Here is a 23,962-nt window from a genome sequence, read left to right as displayed (position 1 = left end):
GATGTAGCCTAATCATTTCTTGAATACATAACATATTATTGTATAATTTTTAGCAAACGAAATCTTAATTTTAAATCATTTTTTGATTTCAAAATAATTATCTAACTATTCACTGCGGTTCCGTTTCCCCAACGACTTCTTCTCTGTTTTTTACTCAACTTTCTCTAATCTGGAGAGCACTGTCGCCACCTAATGGGTCTGTAAAATAGGTTATACACATTCAATAGCTCCCATATTTTTATAGGAGATGTAATAGGCTTTGATCCACGTCCCACCGTCAAAAAACGCAATTGACGACAATCGTCGTCATTGGCACTCTACGTTACTAAACGAATTGACGACGATTGTCGTCATTGGCACTCAATGAGTTAAAGAACGATATGCTAGCCAGTCCTCTGAGTTCCCTGAATTTACAGCAGTTCTTCTCAGTTGATCTCTTTCTTTCATGTAGCTTCTTAGGTCAGAATCGAGCCAAGGTGCTTTGACAGATCTGACAGTAAGTTTTTTTTATAGGCGCATGCTCGTCACAGACAGATGAGAATGACTTCATAAATGCATGTAGGGCAGCTTCAGTATGAGTAGCCTCAATTACACTGTCCCACTGTATGTTGTTCAGGTCTTCAATAAATGCATTATCACAGAAGTTTACATTTGTGTTCCGTCCCTGAGCACACCCAAGCGTTCCCCAGACCACCTTTTCAAATGGACCCTGTCACGGCCCCCCCTTTCTGCGCCCAGGCACGGAAGGCAACGTTCACACTCGTCAAACATTCTGGACCTGGGGTCAATTTGGGGACAAGTGTGCTCGGTTCCGCTCCTGGGTCCCAAGTGTGAAAGCACCCTTAGAGCGCAGCAGCGGACTTGACAATGTCCAATGTTTTTTTTTTACCACAAAGAAAACCAGCCTCTCCTTTCACTGCACAGTTGCATGCAATCACCTCACCACCGGCCTGGCATTTCAATGTAATGGCCCATGGCTAATTGACTGACAGCCACATGACATTTTCCAGGCTCTCATCATTGAGAGGGTGAGCTGAGGCAGCTATAGCTGCTCACTGGTTTGCTCTAAATATTCTTATCAGCACATGAATGGGATGTTAGGGGGATTTACTTACTCCGTTTTACTTAAACCAACTAATTATTTTCCACGGTGGACATGGGTTAAATGGCTTGTATTTTTCCAATAGATAGGCCCAATATATGCCAAATAAAGAGTCCCCCCGATTATTTCAATATTTGTTGTGTTCCTTCCTGATAAATAAGAATACTTTTCTGTGCCAAGACATTTTGAATTGCAGGGCCAGAGAAAGTTTCCTCCAGTATGTGGTAGTAAGGGGACAGCTGCCAGTGTTGATTAGGTGAAAGATTACATTGAAATTTAAATAAAGTATTATATATAAATTGGAAAATGTTTTGTTAGAAAGAGTTTTTGAGAATATTTTTTTGGGAGTAATAATTGGCCACAGCTTCTGTTGGAAACCTCATGTGAATTATTTGCGTTCTAAATTGTCAAGAAACATTGGTGTTCTTAGTAGAACAAGGCACATTTTAAACCACAAGACACTGTACACACTGTATTGCTCTCTAGTACGACCACACCTGATCTACTGTGGAGAGGTGTGGGGACACACCCACAAAAGCACCCTACAAGCAATATGTATCCTTCAAAAAAAGCAATTAGGATAGTATTCAATGTAGGTTACCTTGAACACACAAATGCTCTGTTCTTAGAGTTACATAATGTACTCAAACATTCTTGGATTTGGTGGATTAAAAAACAGCACAAATAATGTTTAAAGTCAGCAACAAATTACTTCCAGGAAACATTCAGAGAATGTTTTCGGCTAGAGAAGGGGATTATAATTTAAGAGGGAAATGTAAGTTGAGACAGCCTTATGATCGAACTAAACTCCAAAGCATGTGTGTTTCGATTTGTTGGGTGAGTCTCTGGAATAATTTAGATGACAAAGTCAAACTTTGTAAAATATGTTCAAAAGGTTCAAAAGGAAATACAAGGAAGTGATTCTTGGAAGGTATATTAGGGAGGAGGGAGTCATATTATTGACTTATTGTTTTCTGTGTAAGGCCTGGATATATAATTGTATTGATCTATAGTATGTGTTGTAGAATGGAATTTCACCACTCCTCATCTGCTGTGTAAACAATAGCATTTTTAGCCAATATGAAAACGATGACCAATTATATGAATGAAGCCATAGAGTCAGGAAAGTTGGATCAATCAGTTGTATTTAAGCCATGACATATACTTCTGCTAACTGCATAGCAGAAGGGCTGTATTCACTTCTCAATGTACACATGATGTATGTAATACAGAGGTAACAGAATGCAGTGAAGATCTCACAAAATGCATTGTCTTTATACTGTAAGCGGAGAAGAGAGGAACAGAGAGAGGAGGGGATGTTTTGGAAGTGTGTGCGTCTCTGTTCGTGTGTTTTGGGCACCAAGGCCAATGACATGCAGAGTTTTCTGAAGGCCATAGCAGAAGAAGGATATCCTCCTTGATATCTGTCTGCTTGTAGGCAGAGGTTGAAAAGTTTGTTTTAACCTATGTGCTAATAACTATTTGTATAAGATGGCGCCATGTCTATGAGTGTGTGTCAGAATGCATTGACCTTCTCAATGCCACGACAGATTATGCTGTCTGTCTATATGAGTGCATATAATGTGATAACTCATCATTAATTATGTGTATGCAATTATCTTATTTGAATATGAAAATGCAAATGAATGGAACTTCAATTTTATATATCAGTATGTCTTGCTCTATGATATATATTAGTAGCATATTTTAACGGTGGTATATATGGTATATATTGAGTATGTTGAATGTATTGATCTATGGAATATATTATGTATATATTGTGTATTATGTGTATATATATGGTATATATACTTTGTGTGTGTGTATGTATATATAGTAGAATATATTGATTTATGGAATATATTATGTATTGATCTATGGTATTGGTGTTCTATGGTTGATAGTAATAGTATATATTAATAGTGGTATATATATAGTAATAATGTATATTATTGTATGATATGTGATATTGACAATACTAAAAAGGTTCATATTGTTTGCACTATGTCTGCACTAAAGAGATTCATATTGTCTGCACTGTAGTGTCTTGCCAGGACTGTCTAGCCTATGTGCATAAAGCTGGGGGTAGGACCCGAAAAGCCTTGGCTTCTTCCTGCCCCTTTTTTATGTATTGTTTTAATATTATTGTTTGTTTTTTAACTGTTCGAAATACATTTTCTAATCAAATCAAATCTAAAGCTATAATGTACTATAAATCAGTCGATGTTTTATTCCTGAGGGGACGATTGATTGATCTCAATACGTGGCCCTTGTCATGGTGCCCCTGCTAGTGGTTATTAAGTTTCGCATTAGCTCTGCGTCCGGGTAGTGTAGATTCCCTAACTACCAACACGAGGGTTGCAGGTTCGCACCCCCGTGTTATGTCCGGCTTGCTTGGACAGGCATCCATACAGGCATGATTGGCTGTGTCTGCAGGTGGGAAGCTGGATGTATGTGTCCTGGTCGCTGCACTAGAACCTCCTCAGGTCGGTCGGGGAAACCTGTAAGGGGGGGAAGGGAACTGGTGGGAATAGCGTGATCCTCCCACGTGCTACGTCCTGCCAGTGAAGCTCCCCGCTGTCAGGTGAAAAGCGGCTGGCAACTGCGCATGTGTCGGAGGAAACAGGGTGCTAGTCTACGGCTCTCCCCACATCGGCAGAGGGGGTGGAGCAGCGACCGGGGCAGCAGGCTAGGGCCTGAAATTGGCCAAGTACAATTGGGGAGAAAATGGGGGGGGAAATCAGAAAAAGAAAGTTTCGCATTATAGTAGGGTCATCTGTGGCACTTCCGTGACCGTGGAGAGCGAAGGTCCGTTTCTCAATGGATTTGTCATCTAGGAGGGTTAATAAACAAATTTAGCCGGGGTGTATTTTAAAAAAAGGCGGGGAAAATATTTGAGAGACCAAAATCGAAAATGGCTGCTGTGGAAATTAACTTTTTAATGCTTTGACCTACAATGATGCACAATACATGGTTTCAGAGCTTATTCTGGTCAAGGAATACATATTTGGTGTTTATATAATGATTTGACCTATTTTTGACCTTCAAATCCAAGATGGCTGCCAATTTTGAGGCAGTTTTTTCAAAATCGTCATAGAGCCTTCATATTAGGCTTGAATGACAGGTCTTCTCATGATGAGTTGAATAATATACAGTATAAGTACACAGAAGTAATCTCTGAGGTCAATAAAGTCAATGTTTGTGTGTAAACAACAGTTGCTGATTTGCGGTTTGTAGGCTACTGAGAATATGGTGTCCAGTTCATCCCATCCCATTTTCATAATGAACCAAAAACAATTTTGCACTATAGCCTAACATAAAATAGTATTCTGTATGCAAAGCTAGCAAGGTTAGTTGCTTGAGCTGAATTTAAAGGTCAACTCAAAACAAACAATGAAATTAACTTTGAAATTAAAACTGAATCCTAGGCTACTAAATTTCATCAGCACACAGTAAAGGAAACTTGTCTTTGAACTCAGCTGACTGTCTAGTCCTAATCCCTGTTGTGCAATGTCCCTTTTCAGTGAAGTTTTTGTTTTTGTTAAGAGTATGGACTTTTAATCTTGACCTTGTTGGTAGGCAACGGCCCTTTTTCAGTCAAGCATTTTCAGATTAGCTCAGTCAGTCTGTGAAGCAGTCAGTGTCAGCACTTGCGCGAGCTCGCTTTTTCTCTAACTAATGTTAACATTACACACTTTAAGACACTTTGTGGGCTTGCAAGGCTTGTCACATTTTAGGACACATTCATAGGACATTGTGTGCTTTGTCTTTCATTGGGAGGGAAAGCAACTCGCTATTATAATACTGTTATATTATATTGCTGTTATACGCTGTTTATTTTCAAAAGCAAATGCATATGTCAGTTGACAGAAGTGTGGAGACAGATAACATTAACTTTAGCTAAAAATAATAACGTTACCTAACGTTAGCTAACACCAAATATCAATGATGACTTCTGCAAATAAAAATAGTTTTTGCTTTTGTTTTATATGTTCTTGATGGTAGAACTATCTTTAGACTAGTGAATAACGTTGATATCCTCAAACAAAGTTTTTATTTTATTATATATCCCCCCCCCCCCCGATTTTTTTATCCCATTTTTATCCCCCATTAGTGCTAACGTAATTTCTTTATCCTGGTTGCTACTCCACCCTCTGCCGATCTGGGGAGAGCCGAAACTGGCTCCATGCTTCCTCCGAGACATGGGCAGTTAGCCAGCCGCTTCTTTTCACCTGACAGGGGAAGCTTCACCGGTAGGACATAGCACGTGGGAGGTTCACACTATTCCAACCAGTTCCCCTCCCTCTGAACAGGCGCCCTTAACGACCAGAAGAGGAACCACATTAGCAACCAGGATATTGCATGTTTTTGGTGAAGGGGGTTCCTATATGAAGGAAACCCCCGGGAGGCATGGGGAGAACATGCAAACTCCACACAGAAAGGCCCTTTTGACGACGCCACCCGGGCGGTGGGCACTCGAGGACATGCGGATGGGCACGCATTCCTTCAGCGTTCACATCGTCCCAGGTGGGAATCGAACCCACGACCTTCGAGCTGTGAGGCGATAGTGCTTACCACTACACCACCGTACCTCCTTTTATATCCTCAAACAAAGTGTCTTAAAGTGTGTAATGTTAACATTAGTTAGAGAAAAAGCGAGCTCGCGCAAGTGCTGACACTGACTGCTTCACAGACTGACTGAGCTAATCTGAAAATGCTTGACTGAAAAAGGGCCGTTGCCTACCAACAAGGTCAAGATTAAAAGTCCATACTCTTAACAAAAACAAAAACTTCACTGAAAAGGGACATTGCACAACAGGGATTAGGACTAGACAGTCAGCGGAGTTCAAAGACAAGTTTCCTTTACTGTGTGCTGATGAAATTTAGTAGCCTAGGATTCAGTTTTAATTTCAAAGTTAATTTCATTGTTTGTTTTGAGTTGACCTTTAAATTCAGCTCAAGCAACTAACCTTGCTAGCTTTGCATACAGAATATTATTTTATGTTAGGCTATAGTGCAAAATTGTTTTTGGTTCATTATGAAAATGTGATGGGATGAACTGGACACCATATTCTCAGTAGCCTACAAACCGCAAATCAGCAACTGTTGTTTACACACAAACATTGACTTTAATGACCTCAGAGATTACTTCTGTGTACTTATACTGTATATTATTCAACTCATCATGAGAAGACCTGTCATTCAAGCCTAATATGAAGGCTCTATGATGATTTTGAAAAAACTGCCTTTTAGAGCTCAAAATTGGCAGCCATCTTGGATTTGAAGGTAAAAAATAAGTCAAATCATTATATAAACACCAAATATGTATTCCTTGACCAGAATAAGCTCTGAAACCATGTATTGTGCATCATTGTAGGTCAAACCATTAAAAAGTTCATTTCCACGGCAGACATTTTGGATTTTGGTCTCTCAAATATTTTCCCCGCCTTTTTTAAAAATACACCCCGGCTAAATTTGTTTATTAACCCTCCTAGATGACAAATCCATTGAGAAACGGACCTTCGCTCTCCACGGTCACGGAAGTGCCACAGATGACCCTACTATTAGCTCAGTCTATCTAGGGCTCGAACAGCCACCTAGCCGGTTAGCCGGACAGCAATACAGTAGTGCTTGTCTGAGCGAACGTTATTATGCAACCATAACTGTGCGGGCGAAGTGCATACAGTGTGCATGTTTCCCCTGGGTGGTGGTCTCTGGGTGGTTCACTGATCATGGACCACTCACAAAAAGTAAATAAATTAGTATCTACAGTATGGGGGTGGTGCATGGTTTCACCAGCATAAGTCGGTCATTATCTTTGGAAAGGGGTTTAGTTTTTCTCAGCGTCCTCATGGAGTGTCACCAAGCTGTGCAACGCCAGGCAACTCTCTTTTACTTCCTACTAAGAATAACCACTGAGTGTGAGGTTGGCCACACCCTCAAGTCACAGCCATAGCCAGGCCAGTCATCCGCTCAAACGTGATAGCCTTGGCTACTAACCAATCCGCCTGTGACACCCTCCAGTCCTCATGGACACACACAGAGGAAAGTGCAGCAGACACACACTGCTCCAAAGCCTCACCCCTCATGATTTTGACGGCCGGCCACCTTGGGGAAGCAAACTCAGAGCCCAGAAACACGGTCGCACTCAAGCACCATCTGATGTTCAAAAAATAATGACAGGCGGTCTCATGAGGAGTTAAAGCTGTATTCAGCGATGTTTTTGTGTTAAAATAAGTGTTAAATGGCTCTATATTCTGACAGCAATCACTGAAATAGAGTGTTTGGTCAGTAACTTGGAACTCCCAACCCCCCGCTTTACTTTGTCTCTCTCCTGTTAGCCCTGAGGTTGCCCACCTCTCACTATCCAATCAAAGACATTTTTATATTTTATGGTAAATGGACGGTCAGATCGCGATGCCTGTAAAGGACAATACGGTTCCGGAGATACGTTCGCCCTGCATGCAGGGCTGCAGGAGTGACAGAGTACTTTGAGTTTAATATGCGGACATACAAGTAAATCCATACAAAATATATTTTCACTGAACTGCCAATGTTTGGCCGCTTTTTTCCTTTTGCAATCTGGAGTGACAGCAACTGGACGTTTGGGCCATTTCTCCTGTTTGCTAGCTAGCTGGTTTGCACACAGTCTTGACATGCATGAACGTGACCTCTTCACAGAGTAGTGTAACAGACTAAAATAAAGAGCTTGGTCTTATAGCTGCTGTATTTGGAAAGCATCTCGATATAAATTTTGTTATGATTTGGCGCTATATAAATAAAATCCACTTGACTTGACAGTCAGACTTGACAGGGGTATGCATTGCATACCCCTGGTTAGGAATGGCTGAGCTAGACTATGATTTTGGATGTAGATCTGATTTCTTTACCTAGCATATTTTAGCTCTTCACCATACTTTGCGCAGTTCACAGTTTTGGGCTGCAGTAATCAGTTTTTGCTTTGTAATCCTACATTTCTTTAACTATACCTCTACTGTAATAGTACTCCAACAACAAAAACACAGAGTAGATTATCTGTTAAGACTAATCTCTTCTCTTCTCTTCAGGACAGAGACATGAGCCGGGGGCAGAGCCCGTGTGGGGACAGTGCAGATGCAGGGAAGGAGGTGGAGGGCTGTGTGGATCAGCTGATGGGGCCGGGAGAGTGTGAGACACTCTGCAGCAGCTCTGCATTCGAACAGTGGGACTCCTACTGGGAGGACCTCACCAGGTACTGCATTACATACTCTATAGCAGTGATTCCCAACCTGTGGGCCACGGAGGTATTGCAAGTGGGCCATCATTACACTTTTTTTTTTAATACATTTAACAAATTTTACCCTTCTAGACATGAGGGATCTTTAGCCACTTCTAAACATGAAGTCTGGACCATGGTCGTTAGTCAGGGCAGGATATTTGCCGGTTTTACCCTTCTAGACATGAGGGATCTTTGTTTCTAAACATGGGGAAATGCTCAGTTTTTTCTGCTGATGGCGAGTAGAGCAGGCGGGGGGGGGGGGGGGGGGGGGGGGGGGGGTGTTGCGGAGGAGAGCCTGAGGCAGGAATTGGCAATGCCCAAAACGCACAGGTCAAAAGAGCACCGGCACAGACCATACATCTACATCTACATGCATCTACAACACCACATCTCGGCCCAGGCACAGACCATACGCTGCATCTACATCTACAACACCACATCTCGGCCCAACACTTTTCTCCACTACTCCATAGCGCACGTGTCTCACTGTGAAGTTCCCGATGCATTCAGGCGATAACGTGCGGTGGCAATGTGCCAAAAAGTGAGCGCTTGCCTTGTTACATCGCCCAAAAGCCTCAAAATAGTGGTCGCACTAATGTTAAACTTTGGGTGAACTTTGACCTGTTTACTCACCAATTTGGCTCTCTTCCAAATAATCCATCCGCGTAACTACGTCCATTCATGAAATTATTAAATATCACGAGGACATGAATGTTTTGTAAAGTGCCATTTACCCACCAGCCCACTCAAGGCATGTTCCGGATAATGAGGTGGTAGCTGCTAAACTACAGCTGCTCTGCCAGCGATGCGGACCTTCTACTAGGGGCTCGGGTGGTAATGATCCGCATTCGCGGGAGTGCGCATACAGCGGATAATTGTTTCTAAACATGCAGGCCGACCGCCTAGTGTCTGGTTATGATCAGAAGTTCACTGCATCTTTAGAAGGGGCTTACATCTCCACCTTCTAGTCTGAGACTGCCCTCTGTTTAAGCAATGTCTACGAGGGGATTCCCCCAGGGAAATTCAATTTTCCCTAACCAATCACTAGAGACCAGCGTCTATCTCGTCTATGGCGACCGGGTCCATGTACGTCAGTTTTTTGTTTGTTTTTTGTTTTTCAAATAACTATGGTATTTGCGTTTCCCATTTCAAACTAAAAAACGAACTGCCCGAATGTACATGTGCTGAGTTCATCTCTTGCCTCGGCCTAGTATATTGCATTTTACTACTAGCTGGAGACGAGTAGACTACAGTACTCGTACGGCCACGGGTAGTGTCGATCCCTGAAATCCTTCCTACCTTTTTTCTCCATGCTTGTGTCATTCAGCTCCCCTGAGGCTGGCAGCTGACAGCCTGTGACGCACTCTGTCATGCGGACAGCAGCATGTTGAAGCTTGTCCGTGGAATAGGAGAAATGTGTAAATGAACCAGAAGATGGAGGATGATTTGGATTGGTGACCTGTAAAATTGGACCACAAATCATTGTCAGAAATTGAGCTGCATCAGTTGTACGGCAACCATTTTAGGGCGTCCTCGTCCGTCAGAGTATAGGCTATCATTCCTCAGTCTAAGCGTTGTCAGTTGTCATGTCTCCTATAGTAAACCATGTCGAGTGTGCTCTGAAACACCTTCAGTCCTCACACGAAAACGCTGTCATTCTTCCTGCATTACTGTCACTCCTCACATGTCAGTCATCGCACAATACGGCGTCACTCGTCAGTCATCAGTCCTCACACAAAAACGTTGTCATTCCTCCTGCCTCACTTATCACTCAAACTAGCTGTCAGGCATCACTCCTCTCGTCTCACACAAAAACGTTGTCGATCCTCCTGCAGACTAGCTGTCAGGCATCACTCAAACTAGCTGTCAGTCATCACATGAAAACGCTGTCATTCGTTGTTTTTTGTTGTTCTTCCGTGTGTGATGGGGAAGCCGCAAGAATGACTCTGTGAAATGAGCAACTGTGTGGGAGGAAAATTAACATAGTAACACTAAGAGGAACATCTAGTTTAATGTTTGATTATTAAACTAGATGTTCCTCTTAGTGTTACGATGTTAATTCTGTTGGGTCTCATGGATTACTACTTTAATCTATTGTAAAAAAATGGCAAAATCACTAAGTTGTAAGTTGTAAGAAATTGTTGCTCATTTCACAGAGGTAATTGCTCATTTCACATTGCGGCTTACTGCTGGCACTATAATTTCGGGGAGACCACACTTGTTCCACCGACTTACTTCGGAGCATTGCTACTGCTGCGCTATGACTTTAGACTCGCCCCTGCGCAACGAGCGACTTACGGCGGCTTACTGCTGGCGCTATAACTTCGGGGAGACCACCACCAACGAAATGCGATGAAAGGGTGCTACTGCACAGGTTTGCATTTGCCATGCTGCTTAAGGAGGTTGCGTTTTTGGAACGACCGCTTGAAGAGTTGGATGACCCAGGATCTCCCCGTCCGCTTGAAGAGTTGGATGACCCAGGATCTCCCCCAATCGTAGGCTGGCGAAGACCAGGGACGCTGAGGAACGGAGGGCAGTCCGAGGCCGATAATGTGGCAGACTGCTCCGGGCGCCCTGCTCCAGAAGAACGGTTCAAGGTTCAAAAACTTTAATGTCCCCGAGGGGCAATTCGCTTTGCAGACAGTAGACACGACACATAGGCAACAAATGAATGCATCATACATACGTCATACATATAGTAACACAGCACAGAATAGATCTAAATCACCTGCACTGTCATCATAAATCATGGAAAGAAAGTCTCTCTACCTGCAAGAGACACGATGACATCTATGACTTTTGGTTGTTTAAAAACCTAATGGCAGAGGGAACGAAGGACAGCCTGAATGTGTTGGTCTTAGTCTTTGGGTGACTAAACCTCCGACCAGATGGAAGCATCTGGAACTCAGCATGTAAGGGGTGCTGAGGGTCCGAAACCACAAATTGTGCCTTTGAAGTGACCCTCCTTTCATATAGGCACTGAATGTCATTGAGGGTGGCTCCGGAAATCTTACAGCAAAGTTTTGACAATTTTTCCCAGTCTGTTCTTGTTTTTAAGACTGAGATTACCAAACCAGCAGATCATGCTAAAGGAAATGACAGATTCAATAAAAGCAGAGTAAAACATTTTCATCAGTGTCCTGTCCACATTAAAACTTCTCAACTTCCTTAAAAAGAACAGTCGTTGATTTGCCTTTTTGCAGATGGCATCTGTGTTTGCATCGAAATTGAGTTTGTCATCAAAGACAGTGCCCAAATATTTATATTGCTGCACTGCTGCTACTGGCTCACCCATGATCACACAGGGAGCAGGAGCATGATTAGGAACAATTCTCCGAAAATCAATTAACATTTCCTTGGTCTTAGCCACATTTATTTCAAGGAAGGACTGGTTGCACCATTCAACAAAGTCATCCAGGACTGGGCCATGATCTTGCATGATCTTGAACCTCGGCCAGTCTGAGGCTGATAATGCATAATGCGGCGGCGGCTGCTCCGGGCGGCCTGCTCCGGCCTGCTCCAGCCGTGGCCTGCTCCGGGCATCCTGCTCCGGACGTCCGCCAATGATGCATAATGCGGCGGCGCCTGCTCCGGAACCTGCCCCAGGCATCCTGCTCCGAAAAGCATTGGGGAAGATCTAACTTCACTCAAGCGGCGACTGAGTTTGAACTCAGCTTAGCCAATGATGACTTGATCGCCGCCTAGACACTGAAGGCTTTGAAATCAGCTGATCAGCACAATAAATTAGATTTTCAGCTTAGACGACACGGTGACTTGATTTCGGCATGACCAAAGACAATGGATTTGATTTCCGGTTTCGTCACCGGCCATGACTCTGCATTCAGCTTAATCAGAGACAGTGACTTGATTTCGGCCTTGGCAATGGATTTGATTTCCAGTTTCGTCGACAGCGAGACTAAGCATTAACTCATTCACCGCCAATGACGTCTTTGACGTGTTATCAGAAATAGCCCTCCCCGCCAATGACGTGTTTGACGTGTTTTTGTTTTTATGAGTGCAGCGCATAGTTGAAACACTTACCCAGCCTGTGACATAGTTTCGGGTCCCTAACCTCAAAGTCAAGCCGACAGCACGTTATCAAACACATACCGCAGCTGTTGTTTGAAATTAGGAAGAAGGTGGAAAGGAGGAGAAACGCGCTTCCTTGTTGCAGAGGAGAAACGCCATTGAAATGCCCCCTCGCCGCGCTGCAGAGCTGATCGACTTGCTGCAGAGCAGCGGACATCGAAACCGCGGTAGTCAAACCCGTGACCAACATGATCGATCCTGGTCCCTGGACCCCGTTCCTATGTGCCAGCCTTGCTGCAGGGCGAACCTGGATTGCCTAGTCAAACCCGTGACGAACATGATCGATCCGGTTCCAGCAGCGCCTGGTCCCAAAGCCAAGCCGCGGACCCGTTCCTGTGTGTGTCGCAGCATTCGTCCCAGCGAGAGGAGGGAAACGAGCAGCAGAGGAGGCAAAACGCTGATGGGGAAGGAGGGGGAAGGAGGTGCGATCTAGCAGCAGCTGTGGAGAGAACTCTCTCTCTCTCTGTGTGTGTGTGTGTGTGTGTGTGTGTGTGTGTGTGTGTGTGTGCGTGTGCGTGTGCGTGTGCGTGTGCGTGTGCGTCTGTCTGTCTGTCTGTCTGTCTGTCTGTCTGTCTGTGTGTCTGTCTGTACACTCACTCACACTGAGCAAACTGTATTGTTGAATGTAAAAAAAGCACTTCATATATATATATATATATATATATATATATATATATTTTTTTTGTCATTTGTGTCATAATGAATAATATTTACATGTCTGATGTCAATACAGTTCAAAATAAAAGAATTGAGAGCGAGTTCTGCCTGATATTGTGTGCTGCTGTGTACATAAATGGCATTTTCTGCAATTTCTTTTCTCAGAGAGACCTTTTTGGTGAAAACAGGGTGTATATAAATGGCTATAAGTAGAGTACAGAACATGCTAAAAGATATATATATATATATATAAAGATGTAACTAACCCCACCCGGGGCTGTGTATAAAGATCAGCAATGACCTGCATGATTTAGGTATGACCCAGGGCCAGGTCAGCAATGACCTGCATGACGAGCATAGCCAGCACTGGCTTAAAGGTCAGTAATGACCTGCACAGTTAAAGGAACACTCCGCCCATTTTCAACCAGCTTTGTATCATTAGAACATCAGTAGTATATCAGAAAACTGTAAACGGTTTTGAAGTCTGTCATTTAATTTGACAGTTATTGAGTGTTAAAGTGTGGACCAGTGACATCACTGGTCCACACTAACTCAAATTAATAACTCATTAACTCAAATCAACTCTCAATAACTGTCAAACTAGATGAATGATGAAAAGTTTGACAGTTATTGAGAGTTGATTTGAGTTTTTTTAACATGACAAGGGCAGTGATAGCCTGAACAGATATTTTTAACTTGCAGCATTGTTACCATGGAATAAGAGTATATGTGGAGCCGTATACCAGTGATGGGGCATCGCCCCGCAGCACAATTAAATATCCCCCCCCAACGGTTCTCGGTGGAGGCTCCTAATGTGTCCCCTCCACCTTTGAGATCGGAGCTACGTCCATGCTCCTGTTTGAAGTTCTGGTTACATCATTGACCATATGGACCATGAAAGGAGGTAGGGATGCACCGATGTGAAAATTTTGGCCGATGTCGATAACCGATATTAATATCGGTGTTGGGCCGATAGCCGATATTTGCCGATGTCGATATTTGTATTAAAAAATAATATAAAAAGTTCTTATGATAATCAAATCTTGTAGATACTGAAAAACACATGTACCGTAAATTCCGGACTATAAGCCGCGGCTTTTTTCCCGTTTTTTTGACTTTTTTGGCCCCTGCGGCTTATATAACGGTGCGGCTTATCTATGGATTTTTTCCAAAAAAAAAAAAAAAATCTCTCTTGTTTAGCACTCTTTCTAACTATAAATCCACTTCTGTTTTAATTTCCTCTCTTGCCCTCTTTTCACCACACCGCGGACACTGTGTGCACTGTAAAAAACAACACAGGTGGTGTTGTGTTATGTTGTTTTGTTGAAATGTTAATAAATGGGAGCTTCCTCAAACAGCCATCTCTTTCCCGACAATCCCCTCTGTGCATGAACCCTTACATATGGTAATTAAACATTAAAACACAAAAAAAAAAAAAAAAACATTAAAACACCCGCGGCTTATAGTCCGGTGCGGCTTATATATGTAAAAAACAGTCAACTTTGCAGGTGCGGCTTATACTCCGGTGCGGCTTATAGTGCGGAATTTACGGTAAACAATGTGAATTTGAAGAAGTAATGTCTTTCTTTTTTTCCAAAACTTGTGGAAAAGCCCATAATAAATCTGATGTACTGCATCATTTCCTCAACAATTACAGGGCCACCATAACAAAATAAAATACATTTACATTACATTACATTCAAAAGACAGATCAACTAACAGTGTTAGTTTTCTCTTTAGGCTACTTTCACAACTTGCAGCAAGGTATAACCTAATGAAAGTCCAGTTCAACTCACCAAATCCAGTTCAAAAGTTTGGCTCTCATAAATCAAAATAAGGATCATAAATCAAAATATCCTGACAAGGTTTTATGAATAATGTCAACCAAACTATTAAATTGTAAAACTGGTTTCAAGTTCAAGTATATTCTCACAAACAGAATACTTTTGACACTGTAGTCTGTGCAACTTACATTTTGTTCTCAAAAGAAAAGTTCTGAAACACTGAAACTGAAAGTAACACTGCAGTTGCAGTGCAAAAAGCAAAGTGCAAAATAATTGAGTTTCAACTCACATCTATGAAATAGCTCAATGAAAACTATCAGAAACCTGTCCTAACTCCTCCTGACAATAACAGACACTCTAGTCTTACTCTTTGCACATTTCCCAACTTACGGTAATCTTCTTCTCAAAGTAATAAATGTCCCAGACACTGAACCGGTCTATCAAACTGCAAAAATAATATAATAAAGTGCAAAGAATAATGTTCTTCTCAAAGTAAATGTATGTCCCAAACACTGACTGAAACAATGTTTCCACCTGACACTGTAGTCTAGGCCTACTTCATAACACTGACTGAAACAATGTTTCCACCTGACACTGTAGTCTAGGCCTACTTCATAACACTGACTGAAACAATGTTTCCACCTGACACTGTAGTCTAGGCCTACTTCATAACACTGACTGAAACAATGTTTCCACCTGACACTGTAGTCTAGGCCTACTTCATAACACTGACTGAAACAATGTTTCCACCTGACACTGTAGTCTAGCCCTACTTCATAACACTGACTGAAACAATGTTTCCACGTGACACTGTAGTCTAGCCCTACTTCATAACACTGACTGAAACAATGTTTCCACCTGACACTGTAGTCTAGGCCTACTTCATAACACTGACTGAAACAATGTTTCCACCTGACACTGTAGTCTAGGCCTACTTCATAACACTGACTGAAACAATGTTTCCACGTGACACTGTAGTCTAGGCCTACTTCATAACACTGACTGAAACAATGTTTCCACCTGACACTGTAGTATAGGCCTACTTCATGACACTGACTGAAACAATGTTTCCACCTGACACTGTAGTCTAGGCCTACTTCATAACACTGACTGAAACAATGTTTCCACCTGACACTGTAGTCTAGGCCTACTTCATAACACTGACTGAAACAATGTTTCCACCTGACAATGTAGTCTAGGCCTACTTCATAACACTGACTGAAACAATGTTTCCACCTGACACTGTAGTCTAGGCCTACTTCATAACACTGACTGAAACAACGTTTCCACCTGACACTGTAGTCTAGCCCTACTTCATAACACTGACTGAAACAATGTTTCCACCTGACACTGTAGTCTAGGCCTACTTCATAACACTGACTGAAACAATGTTTCCACCTGACACTGTAGTATAGGCCTACTTCATAACACTGACTGAAACAATGTTTCCACCTGACACTGTAGTCTAGGCCTACTTCATAACACTGACTGAAACAATGTTTCCACCTGACACTGTAGTCTAGGCCTACTTCATAACACTGACTGAAACAATGTTTCCACCTGACACTGTAGTCTAGGCCTACTTCATAACACTGACTGAAACAATGTTTCCACGTGACACTGTAGTCTAGGCCTACTTCATAACACTGACTGAAACAATGTTTCCACCTGACACTGTAGTCTAGGCCTACTTCATAACACTGACTGAAACAATGTTTCCACCTGACACTGTAGTCTAGGCCTACTTCATAACACTGACTGAAGGAATGTTTCCACCTAACACTGTAGTCTAGGCCTACTTCATAACACTGACTGAAACAATGTCTCCACCTGACACTGTAGTCTAGGCCTACTTCATAACACTGACTGAAACAATGTTTCCACCTGACACTGTAGTCTAGGCCTACTTCATAACACTGACTGAAGGAATGTTTCCACCTGACACTGTAGTCTAGGCCTACTTCATAACACTGACTGAAACAATGTTTCCACGTGACACTGTAGTCTAGGCCTACTTCATAACACTGACTGAAACAATGTTTCCACCTGACACTGTAGTCTAGGCCTATTTCATAACACTGACTGAAACAATGTTTCCACCTGACACTGTAGTATAGGCCTACTTCATAACACTGACTGAAACAATGTTTCCACCTGACACTGTAGTCTAGGCCTACTTCATAACACTGACTGAAACAATGTTTCCACCTGACACTGTAGTCTAGGCCTACTTCATAACACTGACTGAAACAATGTTTCCACCTGACACTGTAGTCTAGGCCTACTTCATAACACTGACTGAAACAATGTTTCCACCTGACACTGTAGTCTAGCCCTACTTCATAACACTGACTGAAACAATGTTTCCACCTGACACTGTAGTCTAGGCCTACTTCATAACACTGACTGAAACAATGTTTCCACCTGACACTGTAGTCTAGGCCTACTTCATAACACTGACTGAAACAATGTTTCCACCTGACACTGTAGTCTAGGCCTACTTCATAACACTGACTGAAACAATGTTTCCACCTGACACTGTAGTCTAGCCCTACTTCATAACACTGACTGAAACAATGTTTCAACGTGACACTGTAGTCTAGCCCTGCTTCATAACACTGACTGAAACAATGTTTCCACCTGACACTGTAGTCTAGGCCTACTTCATAACACTGACTGAAACAATGTTTCCACCTGACACTGTAGTCTAGGCCTACTTCATAACACTGACTGAAACAATGTTTCCACCTGACACTGTAGTCTAGGCCTACTTCATAACACTGACTGAAACAATGTTTCCACCTGACACTGTAGTCTAGGCCTACTTCATAACACTGACTGAAACAATGTTTCCACCTGACACTGTAGTAGGGATGTAGGTACTACCGGTACTACCCCCGAACCGCGGTTCTATTGCTGTAGAATCGGTGCTATACTAAGATTTAAAAAGAACAGGTACTTTTCCGACCGCTGCTATGACTGATAATGGTCAATATGAGCCTGTCTCTTTAAGAAATGCGCCGGAGTGAGTGACGTCATATCCACATGTCAAGCGGTGAGGAAAAGAGTTTGAGGAAAAAAAGCAGCTGAGCACTGAGCAGACCCGCGCACATTAAAAGCAAACTAGCAAAGTAGGCTATGGCAGCTGCCCCTGAAAAACCTCACAAAGAAACACAAAGCCTCTCCCAGCCCAGTTAGTAGCAGCAGCTGTGCCCTTTCACAGTTTACATCTAACGTTATGTAGGCTACTTTCACGCATACTTCAGTCAGGGTTATCGACAGTCCATATTATTGCCTCTGCACGTTTCCCGACGCTACAGTGAGAAAATGCGCTCGTTAACTAACGTTAACTAACGTTACAGCGGACTCCGCAGTAACGTTAACGAGCGCATTAACGAGCGCTCACTGTAGCGTCGGGAAACGTGCAGAGGCAATAATATGGACTGTCGATAACCCTGACTGAAGTATGCGTGAAAGTAGCCTACATAACGTTAGATGTAAACTGTGAGTAATACTGCCTGAATGCCCCACCCATGACAAGAAGTGCTAAACTGGAAGTTGAGATTACTGAGTATAAACAATTTAGAGACATCAGCCCTGCAGAGGATCCCCTGGCATGGTGGAAGCAACACCAGACAGACCTGCCCATCTTAGCTCAGTTTGCTAGACAATATCTCTGTATTCCAGCATCAAGCTGTGCATCTGAACGTGTTTTCAGTACTTCTGGGAATATCTGCAGTCCAACAAGATCTAGACTGACCGAGGAACATGTTGACACCCTCGTTTTCTTGGCTAGGAACCTGAAGAAGACATTGGGTTGGGAGGGACTGAGTGAGTAAACTGAGAGTCAGCCAAACAGTGAGTCTGTCTACCACCCATAGGAGAACTAGGGTTTAGGCTGACTAGGCTGGGGGACAGAATGGGAATATGAAGCCAGTTATGCTGCTTGTTGAAGAAAAAAAGATTTGAGTTTCTGCTGCTATAGTGTTTTATTATATTATAATTTATTTTATCCCATTTCCCACTGTTCAAAAGATTTGTGTTATGTTACTGAGTGTGTACTTATTTGACAAGTAAAAGTTAGACAGAATTTAAATGCCACCAATTATTTATTTATTGTTGTTGTTATTGGTGTTTCTCTGAGTTTTTGCTGCTATAGGCTAGTGTTTTATGGTCATTTTATTTTCACAGGCATTACTTTATTTTACTTACCGGTATTCTCACTGCTCAAAAGGTTTGTTTTGTTCAGCATTTAAATGCCACACCAATTTATTGGTGTAATTGTTCCCAAACTCTTAAAATAAAGCCAAATCTTGACATTGGACAGTTTCACTTTTTTTTTTTACAAAAAGTATCGAAAAGTATCGAAATACAAATTGGTACCGGCACCGAAACAGAAATTTAGTACCGCTACAACCCTACACTGTAGTCTAGGCCTACTTCATAACACTGACTGAAACAATGTTTCCACCTGACACTGTAGTCTAGGCCTACTTCATAACACTGACTGAAACAATGTTTCCACCTGACACTGTAGTCTAGGCCTACTTCATAACACTGACTGAAACAATGTTTCCACCTGACACTGTAGTCTAGGCCTACTTCATAACACTGACTGAAACAATGTTTCCACCTGACACTGTAGTCTAGGCCTACTTCATAACACTGACTGAAACAATGTTTCCACCTGACACTGTAGTCTAGGCCTACTTCATAACACTGACTGAAACAATGTTTCCACCTGACACTGTAGTCTAGGCCTACTTCATAACACTGACTGAAACAATGTTTCCACCTGACACTGTAGTCTAGGCCTACTTCATAACACTGACTGAAACAGTGTTTCCACCTGACACTGTAGTCTAGGCCTACTCCATAACACTGACTGAAACAATGTTTCCACCTGACACTGTAGTCTAGGCCTACTTCATAACACTGACTGAAACAATGTTTCCACGTGACACTGTAGTCTAGGCCTACTTCATAACACTGACTGAAGGAATGTTTCCACCTAACACTGTAGTCTAGGCCTACTTCATAACACTGACTGAAACAATGTCTCCACCTGACACTGTAGTCTAGGCCTACTTCATAACACTGACTGAAACAATGTTTCCACCTGACACTGTAGTCTAGGCCTACTTCATAACACTGACTGAAGGAATGTTTCCACCTGACACTGTAGTCTAGGCCTACTTCATAACACTGACTGAAACAATGTTTCCACGTGACACTGTAGTCTAGGCCTACTTCATAACACTGACTGAAACAATGTTTCCACCTGACACTGTAGTCTAGGCCTATTTCATAACACTGACTGAAACAATGTTTCCACCTGACACTGTAGTATAGGCCTACTTCATAACACTGACTGAAACAATGTTTCCACCTGACACTGTAGTCTAGGCCTACTTCATAACACTGACTGAAACAATGTTTCCACCTGACACTGTAGTCTAGGCCTACTTCATAACACTGACTGAAACAATGTTTCCACCTGACACTGTAGTCTAGGCCTACTTCATAACACTGACTGAAACAATGTTTCCACCTGACACTGTAGTCTAGCCCTACTTCATAACACTGACTGAAACAATGTTTCCACCTGACACTGTAGTCTAGGCCTACTTCATAACACTGACTGAAACAATGTTTCCACCTGACACTGTAGTCTAGGCCTACTTCATAACACTGACTGAAACAATGTTTCCACCTGACACTGTAGTCTAGGCCTACTTCATAACACTGACTGAAACAATGTTTCCACCTGACACTGTAGTCTAGCCCTACTTCATAACACTGACTGAAACAATGTTTCAACGTGACACTGTAGTCTAGCCCTGCTTCATAACACTGACTGAAACAATGTTTCCACCTGACACTGTAGTCTAGGCCTACTTCATAACACTGACTGAAACAATGTTTCCACCTGACACTGTAGTCTAGGCCTACTTCATAACACTGACTGAAACAATGTTTCCACCTGACACTGTAGTCTAGGCCTACTTCATAACACTGACTGAAACAATGTTTCCACCTGACACTGTAGTCTAGGCCTACTTCATAACACTGACTGAAACAATGTTTCCACCTGACACTGTAGTAGGGATGTAGGTACTACCGGTACTACCCCCGAACCGCGGTTCTATTGCTGTAGAATCGGTGCTATACTAAGATTTAAAAAGAACAGGTACTTTTCCGACCGCTGCTATGACTGATAATGGTCAATATGAGCCTGTCTCTTTAAGAAATGCGCCGGAGTGAGTGACGTCATATCCACATGTCAAGCGGTGAGGAAAAGAGTTTGAGGAAAAAAAGCAGCTGAGCACTGAGCAGACCCGCGCACATTAAAAGCAAACTAGCAAAGTAGGCTATGGCAGCTGCCCCTGAAAAACCTCACAAAGAAACACAAAGCCTCTCCCAGCCCAGTTAGTAGCAGCAGCTGTGCCCTTTCACAGTTTACATCTAACGTTATGTAGGCTACTTTCACGCATACTTCAGTCAGGGTTATCGACAGTCCATATTATTGCCTCTGCACGTTTCCCGACGCTACAGTGAGAAAATGCGCTCGTTAACTAACGTTAACTAACGTTACAGCGGACTCCGCAGTAACGTTAACGAGCGCATTAACGAGCGCTCACTGTAGCGTCGGGAAACGTGCAGAGGCAATAATATGGACTGTCGATAACCCTGACTGAAGTATGCGTGAAAGTAGCCTACATAACGTTAGATGTAAACTGTGAGTAATACTGCCTGAATGCCCCACCCATGACAAGAAGTGCTAAACTGGAAGTTGAGATTACTGAGTATAAACAATTTAGAGACATCAGCCCTGCAGAGGATCCCCTGGCATGGTGGAAGCAACACCAGACAGACCTGCCCATCTTAGCTCAGTTTGCTAGACAATATCTCTGTATTCCAGCATCAAGCTGTGCATCTGAACGTGTTTTCAGTACTTCTGGGAATATCTGCAGTCCAACAAGATCTAGACTGACCGAGGAACATGTTGACACCCTCGTTTTCTTGGCTAGGAACCTGAAGAAGACATTGGGTTGGGAGGGACTGAGTGAGTAAACTGAGAGTCAGCCAAACAGTGAGTCTGTCTACCACCCATAGGAGAACTAGGGTTTAGGCTGACTAGGCTGGGGGACAGAATGGGAATATGAAGCCAGTTATGCTGCTTGTTGAAGAAAAAAAGATTTGAGTTTCTGCTGCTATAGTGTTTTATTATATTATAATTTATTTTATCCCATTTCCCACTGTTCAAAAGATTTGTGTTATGTTACTGAGTGTGTACTTATTTGACAAGTAAAAGTTAGACAGAATTTAAATGCCACCAATTATTTATTTATTGTTGTTGTTATTGGTGTTTCTCTGAGTTTTTGCTGCTATAGGCTAGTGTTTTATGGTCATTTTATTTTCACAGGCATTACTTTATTTCAATCATGAGAGACCAGAGGGTAAGGTTAAACAGCAAGCTTTATTAAAGTATGGCATGGCGATAGGATTCATGGCCTGAAGCGGTATGGCATTAATTCTGATGGCGTGGCAGCATGGCAACTGATTCTTTGGCGTAGTGACTCCGTGGCAAGATGCCTCTCTTCTTGAGGCGGGAGGGCATCTGCTCGGAGAACCCCCCCCCGTAGGGGATTCTTCGGGAGTCAATACATTGGTGGTGGACTGGGGAGGTGGGTGGGGTGAAACGCGGCTTCCAGAGAAGGAGTTGGATCAGCTTAGTGCAGCGGCTAGAGGGCAGGGAACAAGGGCTGTGGTGCGCTCGGCGTGGCTATAAATACTGCCACGTCATAGCCTCGGTACTGACGACATTAACGCCGTCACCTAGGCAAGTGCGTCACTACTGCACTGACGATGTTAACGGCGTCACTCTGTGATTACTGCACTTGTTGTCGCGCTAGGATTACAGCTGAGGTCGCTATGTTTCTAGATTACGTGTGGCGTGAGGCAGCGTGTCTGGTCTTCATCTTGAAACTAGGTCGAGACCATCATTTCAATCATGAGAGACCAGAGGGTAAGGTTAAACAGCAAGCTTTATTAAAGTATGGCATGGCGATAGGATTCATGGCCTGAAGCGGTATGGCATTAATTCTGATGGCGTGGCAGCATGGCAACTGATTCTTTGGCGTAGTGACTCCGTGGCAAGATGCCTCTCTTCTTGAGGCGGGAGGGCATCTGCTCGGAGAACCCCCCAAAAGAGAGAAACCTGAAGGGCCAATCGGTCTGCTCGCCTCGCGATGCAGCGGGCGCTGGGCGGAAGGCGGCGCTTGTCGCCGGCCGGTTGGCTCGGCAGCACGGCGACTTACGGCATAATTCGGCGTTGGCATAGTTCGGCGTTGAACCCCCCCCCAAACTGACTGACTACAGGCTGCTCGGCACCTAGAACACTTGCGGGCTGCTCGGCACCCAGAACACTTCGAGTCGTCTGCTGAGGTCTTGCTGGATTAGTTATGTGACTACAGGCTGCTCGGCACCTGGAACACTTGCAGGCTGCTCGGCACCTAGAACACTTCGAGTCGTCTATTGAGGTCTGAATTAGTGAAGCTGCCTCAGTGTTGAGATTTGGGTTGAGCCCCCTCGGTTTTGAGATTTGGATTGAGCCCCCCCCCTGACTACAGGCTGCTCGGCACCTGGAACACTTGCAGGCTGCTCGGCACCCTAGAACACTTTGAGTAGTCCAGGGGTCTTGATTAGTGGGGAGACTACGGGCTGCTCGGCACCCGGAACACTTGCAGGCTGCTCGGCACCTAGAACACTTGAGTAGTCTGCTGGGGTCTGAATTAGTGGTGTGACTACAGGCTGCTGAGATTTGGATTGAGCCCCCCCCCGACTACAGGCTGCTCGGCACCTGGAACACTTGCAGGCTGCTCGGCACCCCAGAACACTTTGAGTAGTCCAGGGGTCTGGATTAGTGGGGAGACTACGGGCTGCTCGGCACCCGGAACACTTGCAGGCTGCTCGGCACCTAGAACACTTGAGTAGTCTGCTGGGGTCTGAATTAGTGGTGTGACTACAGGCTGCTGAGATTTGGATTGAGCCCCCCCCCTGACTACAGGC

At 43.4% G+C, this 23,962-nt stretch overlaps 1 protein-coding gene across 1 annotated transcript in view; it reads left to right on the top strand.

The window, feature by feature from the left end:
* Window positions 1-23,962, top strand: part of crebrf (creb3 regulatory factor) — a gene marked incomplete at both ends in the record, with an annotated part of 95,171 nt that overhangs the window by 4,079 nt on the left and 67,130 nt on the right. Inside the window, one exon of the mRNA XM_083646409.1 lies at window positions 8,170-8,333. Within this exon, the coding sequence (XP_083502535.1) occupies window positions 8,170-8,333 (164 nt within the window). The remainder of the gene's footprint in view (window positions 1-8,169; window positions 8,334-23,962) is intronic.

This window comes from Poromitra crassiceps, assembly GCF_964638095.1.
Source record: "Poromitra crassiceps genome assembly, chromosome: 1".
Taxonomy (NCBI): Eukaryota; Metazoa; Chordata; class Actinopteri; order Beryciformes; family Melamphaidae; genus Poromitra; species Poromitra crassiceps.
This window is presented reverse-complemented; position numbering and strand designations above follow the sequence as displayed.